General features: G+C 46.7%; 1 protein-coding gene across 1 annotated transcript; it reads left to right on the forward strand.

Annotated features, from left to right (window-relative positions):
• Positions 1-6,716: 6,716 nt before the first annotated feature.
• Positions 6,717-9,653, forward strand: LOC136489025 (uncharacterized). The gene is made up of 4 exons (XM_066485774.1): positions 6,717-8,518; positions 8,603-8,735; positions 8,834-8,918; positions 9,595-9,653. The coding sequence occupies exons 1-4, from the start codon at positions 6,717-6,719 to the stop codon at positions 9,651-9,653; spliced, it is 2,079 nt and encodes a 692-aa protein (XP_066341871.1).
• Positions 9,654-10,022: the final 369 nt, after the last annotated feature.

The raw sequence follows: 10,022 nt of genomic DNA on the forward strand, positions 1-10,022 counted from the left end.
CAAGTTCCTTAGATCATCTACAAAAGTTTTGTGCTTTCTATCAAAGTACTGTAATGCCTCCTCGTCTGCTGGATGGCTCATTTTACCAGTATTCTTCTCTCGCTTAGTCTCATGCCATTCGGCGTCCGCTACTGTTCCTCGAGCAGCAAAGATCCTTTACAACCTCGGTATTAGTGGAAAATGCCTAAAAACCTTATGAGGAACCTGCCTACTACCATTTGCATCCTCCCATCTAGACTCTTTGCATTTTGGGCACACTTCCAATTTCTCACGATCACCCCAAAACAACACACAATTGTTCTTGCACACCTAGATACTTTCATAACCAAGTCCCAATTCTCGAACATATTTGCGTGCCTCCTCACATGATTTTGGTACGTTGCTCTTAGGGATTGCTCTTAGGGAATGCATCTGACAGCAATGCCAATTGTGTATCAAAATAGCTATTGCTAACTCGATAGTGGGACTTGATATAGAGCAACCTGACAAGGTAGGAGAATCTTGAGAAGGTAGATATAGAAGAAACTGATTGCTTCAAATCATCCAAGACTCTTTTAAACTTTGGGACTCTTCCAGCCCGCTCTTCAAATGTCAATAGGTTTTTAACTAAATCATCAAAATCTGGTAATATGTTATCATCGCTGTCCTCTTGCTCCTCCTCTGCAATCCAACCATCATGATGAGATCCATGCACATCTGATGGCTCTATAATGTCAGTACCTCCTCCCTCTTCCCCATAATGAATCCATGTGGTGTATGTGGGTGACATTATGTTCATAAGTGGTCCTTCACCTCCTGCCAAGTTGTATACACCTGGTTAAGACATTGTGTACATGGGCAAGGGATCTTCTGCTTCGAGAATTTTTGTTTAGCCCACTCGATGAACTCTTCAACTCCATTGGTGAGCGTCGACGAGAATGGTCTCCCATTATGAATCTAGGATCTATGCATCTGCTGTAGCAAATGTATGCAAAGTTCGTTAGAGTTTAGACCATTGGGTGGACAATGGCAAAACTAGCATTAGAACAAAGCATATAGTGTTTGAGAGCACTAATATGTGCATTTGTTCATATCATACTATGTGACAGTCTGGTTTTCTATTTTTATGTGACAAAAGCATTGATTTCAATTGAAATTCAGACAGAATAGCCTTTCTTTATGTGTACTCAGTCCTATAATCATAGAAGAAGGTACTCATAACTTTGTTGTACGAATTGGCATGACTTGGCCGCATGGCGCCTCTGCCGCGGCACACACCTGATCAGGTGGACGCTAATGCCACCACACTCCACCGGGAGAGCGTCGCCATGCCACTAAAAGGATGCCTGAGCCACCACAGTAGACAGGAGATCCTCCGACTCCGCTGCTACAAGTCTAGCATGCACAGATTTGTTTCCACTTGCAGGGGATATCCAATATAGGTCAAACCTATAGGGCATCCACACAGCCAATAGGATACTATAGCGTCTCCAAAGAGATATCAGCATAGCCGGGTGTCTAGCGCAATGGTAAAGACGTTCCACTCCCGGATCCAGATCCCATGTTTGACTCCCAGCTATCGGACTTTTTTTTGAGAAATTAAACCCCGACGGCACACATGGTACAATTGATATGCAAGTCATCGGGTCCCATAGGTCGGATGGAGGTGGAGAAAGGTCCCTCAGGTAGACGTGACACGTAAGCCATCAGGTCCCATAGGTCAGATGCAGAAGGGTCCCACAGGTACACGTTGAATGGAGAAAGGACCGAGCGGAGGCTTGTTATGATGAATTGCAAGCATCACAGATGAGTAACTGCAGGTCCCATAGGTACACGTCGAACGTCTGGTCCCATAGGTCGGATGTAGAAGGGACCCATAGGTACACGTTGGATGGAGAAAGGACCAAGCGGGGACTTTTATGACGAATTGTAACCGTCACGGATGTGTAACTATAGGTCCCACAGGTATACGCTGGACGTCTGATCCCACAGGTCGGATGTAGAAGGGTCCCGCAAGTAAACGTCGGATGGAGAAGGACTGAGTGGAGACTTTTATGATGGATTGCAAGCGTCACGGATGAGTAACTGCAGGTCCCATAGGTACAAGTTGGATGGAAAAAGGACCGTGTGGAGATTTATGATGAGGTGTTGTTCGTTACAGATCAAAAACTTCATCACAAATGAGTAATTAGTTCAATGACGAAGCCCTGGTCATCACAGTTCTAAAGAGAATTGTCAAAGATGAGCAGGAATAGGCGCGCGAGGTTTTTTTGTGACGAAACCTATGCTGTTCTGTGATGCTTTCACGTGACAATGCCTAATTTCATCATAGATAGGGAGGGTTGGAGGATCGTCACCACTAATCTATGACGAAACATAAATATTCATCATAAAAAGTGATACTCTATGACAGTTTTGGATTCGTCATTAAGATTTTCATCATAGAAGTGGATATTTCTAGTAGTGCTCCTAACACATGGACATCGCATGAATGGAACAAAGATTATGGTAATTCATATAACATGTATCCTATTTCGCCTAGTGAAACAAATCACAGCTTTCATGAATATGCTACACCAATATATGGTTTCAACTCCTCCAAATTTAACATACCAATGCTCGATTATGTGTCAACCAAACATCTCTGAAGCATGGACCAGGATAAGAAAAACTAAGCTAAAAAGACTAATTTTCCATTGACAACCTCAATGGCTAAAACTAGGATACCTAAATATATAGTCAATTGTCAGAACAATTCAGCAAGTTAGAGGAAAACCTTGAAAGAATTGTCACTACATGAGGGAAGTCAATGTTAGCTAGGAAACCACTTGTACGCAAGTCCAAAGACTATAACATCTATGACCACCACACAACACAACATATATCTACAAATGACAATGACAAAAAGAACAAGATATCTTGGTAAGAACCATAGAAGTATTATTTCTAACCAAATGGCAAATTTGGTCGAACAACACTAAGTACATGAGTCAATTTGTTGTGCTAGCAGATTTTGGCAAAAAATCTACATGCTAACAGAGAAGGACGACAATGAAGCAATACCTTTTATCATGCATAATTATGAATATGCCATAATGGCATAATACCCATAATATCAACCATTATGGCATATTCATAATTGTGTTGTGGTGTCATTCTCAATATTAGAATGCATTCGTAAGCGTTAATCATAGGAATAAGTGGTAAGTGGTAACATAACATATTAAGAATAAGGTGGCATTCAATGGTAAGTGGTAACATAACATAACCTCCTCCTTCTTGGCCCCTAGTACAACGTCCACCATGGCCCTACTACATAGGTCTGCTCATGGTTGCAGCTAGCATTCAATGGCTCCGCTAGCTCTAAGGCCCCCACTTGGTAGCAACCCTAAGCCCCTAGGTGGTAGGTGGTCAGCATAGTGCAGCCGGTGGCCTACGACAGCCGCTATCCAACACTAGCCCCAACAGGAAACAACACTCTATGTCTAGCGGACCTTGGACAACTAGGGGCCATGACGCCAAGCAGTTAGTAGGTAGTAGCAGCCCAGCACCTCACTGGGGCACCGACTATCTGCTCTGAAGTATGAGCTGAAGGTGAAAGTAGTGCGGAATTGATGTCGATACTGAAGCTGACGGTGAGCTCCTCGAGCCGAAGGTGGCGGTAAGGCAGAGTTGATGTTGTCACCGAAGCTGATGGAAAGCCCCTCATGCTAAAGGTGATATGATGTGTGGCAAAGTTGATAACAAGACCAAAGCTGATGGTAAGCCCCTTGAGCTGATGGTGACGATGAGGTGAGGTTGATGTCAACACTAAAGCTAACGACGAACTACTTGAGCCAAATTCAATGGTGGGGCAATGCTAACGCCAACACCAAAGGTGATGGTGAGGCTCTCAATTCAAATGTACCGGTGAGGTGGAGTTGATGTTGTTGTCAAAGATGACAGCGAGCCTCTTTTGTATTAAAGGTGATGTCATGGTAGAGTTGACGATGATGCCAAAGTTGATAGTGAGGCCCTTGAATCAAAGGTGGTGATGACGCGAAGTTGTTGCAGGTGCCAAACCTAACAATGAGCCCCTGGAGCCAAAGTTGATGGCGAGGTGGATGTGAAATGGATGTCTAAGCTCTTGCTACCTTCTTGTTGTCTTCGCTATTCTGATGGTGGTCACATTGTAGTCAAAGTAGCCAACTTAACAAGGGCACCTCCTATTTTGGTGACTAGACATCATTTGAAGTCGACACAATGTTCCATAGGAACTCCTCAACTTGTTTTGCGCTGCAGTTAGGAGTTCCAATGGACAAGCATTTCTACAAAATAGTGTTCACCTTGCATTTAATTTAACACATAGTTTGGTGAGCTATTTTCATCAATTCGACCCATGGGCTCAATTGATAGGTCCTCTTTTTGTCTACCTCACTCAGCTCATTATGAGTGTAAAGCAAGGTTTTTTCCATTTTCCTTCACTTAAGTCACACTTGGGGTGCAACAAGGTCTTTAGTGCATGAATGCAAACCTTTCATGCATATAATTAGGTGATGTGATGAATGAATAATGCATTTGATACATAGCATAAAGAGTGGTTGTACACAATGGAGGAGCCAAGGCTAAAAGGAAGGAGGGGCCAGATGGAGCCAGAGCTATTTTTTTTCTTCCTTTTCTTTGGCGACAGATTTACTAGGACTGCTGATCAAATGAAGAGAAAATAAGCTATTATCCAACAGAGAACAAAAATGCTCAAAAAATAGATATGATATGCTTCAAGCTTATACACTGTGCAAATAATTAACTAAAACAAAATTTCATTTTTTAAATTTTCCAAAGATCTCGGATTGAGAAACAACTAATCAAAAGTTGTAGTACTCAACAAGATATAAAACTTTTCAGTTCAAAGCTTTTGCATTTAAAATTGTTTAGAGTCTCAAATATTCATTACAATATTCAGTAATGTGAGTAAAAACCAAAGAAACATTCACTATGTCACAAAAGCCATCGTGGTGTAGTTGTAAGTGACGATTCACTTGAAACCTCTGACCAAAAGTTTGATTCCCAGCTATAGCAAATGTGTGAACTTTTTTTGCTATATATCTACTTGGGGTCAGCAACATATATCCTTGAGGGTCATTGGCCCTCAGAAAAATATATATCCTTGACGGTTGTTAGATATACCTTGGTGGTCATCGGCATTCAAGAAAACATATATTCTTGAGGGTGTTATATTTTCTTGACACTGTTATATTTCTTTGGCGGCTGAACCCTCAAGAAAATCATTTGTGGTGGCCCATGCTCCAGATAATAGCTATTTTCCTTGCTATCTACCCTTGGCTGTGCTTCCTTTGAGTGTTGGCCACTAAGGATTATTTCCTTGGCTCGGTGGCTTTCATGGTTTTCTTGAGGGTTTTTTGATCCTCAAGGATATCCTATTTTGTGGTAGTGGCAATTTTCTTAGAGAAAAGGTTCCCCCTTTATTTCAAAGAAACAAATTAGCGCATGGAGTGACACAGTTAGAGCATCTCCAGTAGTACTATCTAAAACAGACTACCTATTTATCTCTTTAGATAGCCACCCATTTTCATAATACCTATATTTTGCTCTCAACTCTAGCAATACTACCTAAAATAGGCAACCCAAACTCATCCTAGCAGAGAATGACATGTGTGTCCCACATGTCATCCTCTCTCGTGTTCTTCTTCTCGCCATGGATGGAGCAGGAGGTGGCCGGAGGTGCGCCGGGGGCAGCCACCACGCTGAGTAGGCCGCTGTGCTGTGGCGAGGGCCGCCCACACCGCCTTCTGCGCTATGCCTCGCATGTTGGCCGAGGACACCTGCCGCGCCAGGGGCGGCCGGATCCGGCGATGGCGCGCCCACGTAGGGGATGGCCGTTGCCTCCCACGCCGGGGAGAGTCACCACGCCCACGCCGGGGATGGTTGCCTTGAGCTCACGCCAGGGTGGTGTGCCCGTGCCGGGATGGCCGCCACCTCCTGTGCTAGGGCAGGGTCACCGGAGTCTCCCATGGGGCAGCGTGGAGGGTCCCCTGCGGAGAACCGACGGCAGCGGGTCAAGTGCTCGTCAGAGGAAAGAGATGCGCGGGTGGAAAACAGACGAATGAGAAAAATAGGTAGTCACCTGTTGGCCCAACAGGAATGGACAGTGGGAGGGGAAATTTGTTGCCAACAAATTAAGGTAGTCTCATAGCTAATCTGCTGGAGTGCTTTTTTTTTTTGGCCTCCATTACACAAGTTGAGGAAAGATAATGTGATTATGTAGTCTGCTAAACAACATATTGGGGTAGGGGCCGTCCGCCAACATTGTGTTGGTCTTGACTCTGAAAAACATGTTATAGTTTATAGAGAATAGAGCTTTTTTTCTGGACTTGTTTCTTTAAAAAAATAAAAGGGCAGAGCTGCACACATATTGGGTTGGGCAAGCATTGCACTTACCTGGGTCGCTGCATCGGACTGCTACCAACTTATGGCCCATCTATTTCGGGCAGTCCAGTCTAGGCATTTCTTTGGACTGACTAAAACTGAAAAGTTTGACTTTGATTTGAACCCCCGCTCCACCAGACACTAGCTAGTAGTAGTAGCTACCTGCCTCTTTTAGCTGCTCCATTTACTATCGCCGGCTGGCACTCCCATTCCGGCGCTCCTCTCCTTGGCACAGCACCCCGCCGCCGGAAACCCACGCAGCCTCTCCCACCCTCATCGCGTTCGCACCCTGCGCCGAAACCCTAGCCGACATGGAGCCCAACACCTCCACCTCGCCCGCCGCCGGGACCTCCCCTGCTGCGGTCCTCGAGCATGGTGAGCCCTCCGTGCGCGACCCGAGCCTCCTATCGCCCGCATTCTCCCCTGCGCCGTCTCCCGGCCTCGTCCCTGCGTCTGGATCCGGATCCGAGTCGTCCTGGTACCAGCAGATCCCACTTTCGCCGGCTGTGGCGGCGGGGAATGGCTCCCTCTCCGTCCACGCGCACGCGACGTCGTCGTCGCAGTCCGTGCCCTCCTCCTCCTTCCCCACAGCCGGCACGCTCCCTATGGTGGGTTATGATCTGTTCGGCAATCCAGAAGGGCCGGCGGCCACCCCTCTCCCGACGCTCCTCGGAGGCCAGTGGGAGCAAGGGGAGTTGTCGTCGATGGCAGCGTCGGTCCTGCCAGAGTGCCCAAGCCCGGGCTTGTTCGGGTTCGCCGGCGAGTCCGCGGCGTGGCTGAGCGACGAGATGTCGTCGTCCTTCTTCTCGCCGCCGCCTGCTAGTGGCCTGGCGCCGCAGAGCAGCGACAACTTGGTAGGGTTCGCGCAGCCGTCATCGGACTCTGAGATGGAACCGCTATCGCAGAGCTTGCGTATACCTTCGCTGGCGGTGGAAGACAGCGCCGTCGACGCCCCACTGCCGCCCTTCGAGGATGAGGAGATAGATGTAAGTGCTTTCCTTGTCTCGGATCCAGAGGATCAGCTGCCCAATGCATCGTGGATGGCGACTAGTCCGCAGATGGGCGGCGGCGGCGGTGGCTGCGGCGGGGCAAGTGCATCGTGGATGGTGCCAGGGAGCACCTTCAACAACTGGACGCCGATGTTGGCGCCGACGGCGGCGAGCACGTGCACCATGGTAAGCACCAGCAGTGGGAGCATGGCCTGCCACTCCGGCGGCTCGTCCATAGGCGTCGCCAGCGCCATCGGAGGTATGATGAAGCCATCATCACCTGTGCTGCCGCTGGTACCGCCATCACCCCAGGCTGCCGGCGCTAGCAGCACCAACTTTAACGGCTTCGCGCAGCCATATTCGAGTTCCATTCTCGCCCCACATGCGCCAAATCTACAAGGGCCTCTGCTGCCGGTGAAGCAGGAGGTCATGGAGATGGAATACGTCGACGCCACAGCACGCCGTCATCCTGACTTCATATCACTCGTCGACGACGATGAGGATGGGCTATATCAGGATGTTATCCCGTGCTCCATTCCTGGACTAAACGGATGGTCTAGGAGCAGCAGCGGCCACAGCCAGGGACCAAGTTTCGCGCCGGAAGCAGAGAGTAGGTACAACGTCTTCGGCAGCTGGGGCAGCAGCAGCAGCAGCCCTAGCTTTGGTCCGGGAAGCTGGGGCGGCGGCAGCAGCAGCAGCAGCCCTAGCATTGCTCCAGGCATCTGGGGTAGTAGCAGCGGCAGCCCTAGCTTTGCTCCTGGCAGCTGGGGCGGCGGCAGCCCTAGCTTTGCTCCCAGAAGCTGGGGCGGCAGCAGCAGCAGCAGCAGCCCTAGCTTTGCTACCAGCAGCTGGGGCAGCAGCAGCAGCAGCCCTAACTTTGCTGGGAGCATGCCGTGTTTCGATCGAAGCATGTCCATTGACAACTACAGCTCCAGCTCCATGCTGAAGCTGTCCATCGGAGGGAAGATGCCATCCACTTCTGGTCTGCCACCGCTGCCAAGGGCAGGTGCTAGCAGCAGCAAAGGTGGCGCTGGGATCGTTTTCACCGATCCTGAGATGGCGATCATCGCGAAGGACAAGAAGCTCCAAGAACTTTTGAGAACTGATCAGAAGAAGGTGAAGAGGTAATAATTGCAATTCTAGACATCGGTTACTTTACATGTGGTCACTGCTCATTGGAGAAAATATTTTCTTCTGAACACATTTAGGATTCTGTATAACCGCGCGTACTCCGCAACGGCAAAGGTCCGCAAGGTGATGCACACCAAGAACCTGGAGCGCATGATTGTGACACTGGAGGAGGAGCGCAAATCCTTGTATGCAGAATTGCAATCGCTAGAGGTTTGTCCTTAGTTCACAGTTACTAGGGACATGCTGAACGTTTCTTTTCGAAACTGATAACACCAGTCACTGTGTCGTGTACATATGCACGAGTGCAGGAGGGATCTGCTGCGCTCATGGCACAAAAGATGGAGATGGAAATGATCATTGGGGAGGTAGAGCAACAGACGATGCTCAAAGATGGTATGCCCTGTTTTGTTCCGTATGCTTTCTTCTAGCATTCCTTAGTTCATGCTCTGTGCTTGGTTCTTTCATGTGGTACTATAAATTGATTTGTCGGTGTATATGATCTATAGGTACGTTGCTCACAACACTAATTGTAGTTGTTCGATGCACTCATATGTTCGTATTTTCGAGAATCATTTAAAATGCTTTGCAAATCAAGTATCAATTTTTGTTCTTGCCTTGGTGATAAAGATGCATTATCTTAAATTATAAATTTTGTGTCGAAACATGAGTTTCTGGCTAGCTCGTAAGATAGACTAGTGCATGCTTAGCACGATGAAGGCAAAAGCAGCAACTGATGTGCAACTCTGCTAGTGACACACTTCCGCAGAATACTCAAGACCGCCGGTTTGAAAGACCCTATCACCGCTGGTTTTCACCCTTGTTGGTGATATTTGGTGATGATTTCGTTATAACTTGGTGCTAATTTAGTCCTTTAAGTAATATAGATAGAATATAAATGTTTTAGCATGTGACTTCAGTACTACTTAATCTCATGAACTTATGATCTCTATGCTCCTACTGATAATGTTTTTAACAATGTTTTCCTCAATGATTATTGTACAAGTTTTGTTCCTTTATCGAATTATCAATGACTAGTTTAACTTTAGTTCCATTATTCCTCTATATGCAGCTGTGAGGGAAGGACTAAAAGCTGAGATCCAAAACCTTAAACATCTGAAGCTCAATTAATGTAGTACAACCTGGCTCACATATAAACCCTCTACAACAAGGGGAGAGCCCATGCATGATTGAAGGGCAGCAGCTACAAATACTTGACCAACACCATCCGAAGAACTAGAAGGGTCATCAGGAACAAGACCATGAGAAATTCTAGATTTGTTTATCAACCATTCAAAATTAATGTTGTATCGCATACCTTATCTCCTGATCAAGTTATGGACATATTTGGAAGTTTACTATAAATTAGTCAAACAGTTCCAACACTTATTAGTTCTTAAGTTATCTTGTTGATTGTTCGCATTTATTTTAATAAAGATTTTAATTATATACAAATTTTTCTCTATCATGGTAAATTACTATAGTTACTATATTTGTTTT

The sequence above is a fragment of the Miscanthus floridulus genome, chromosome 10 (genome assembly GCF_019320115.1).
Source record: "Miscanthus floridulus cultivar M001 chromosome 10, ASM1932011v1, whole genome shotgun sequence".
Lineage (NCBI taxonomy): Eukaryota > Viridiplantae > Streptophyta > Magnoliopsida > Poales > Poaceae > Miscanthus > Miscanthus floridulus.

What these genes read in the sequence shown, in the direction of transcription:
- LOC136489025 (XM_066485774.1), top strand. Translation starts at nt 6,717, where the DNA reads ATGGAGCCCAACACCTCCACCTCGCCCGCCGCCGGGACCTCCCCTGCT. An exon ending in GATCAGAAGAAGGTGAAGAG is followed by an intron (nt 8,519 to 8,602) that starts GTAATAATTGCA and finishes GAACACATTTAG; the next exon opens with GATTCTGTATAACCGCGCGT. An exon ending in CAGAATTGCAATCGCTAGAG is followed by an intron (nt 8,736 to 8,833) that starts GTTTGTCCTTAG and finishes GCACGAGTGCAG; the next exon opens with GAGGGATCTGCTGCGCTCAT.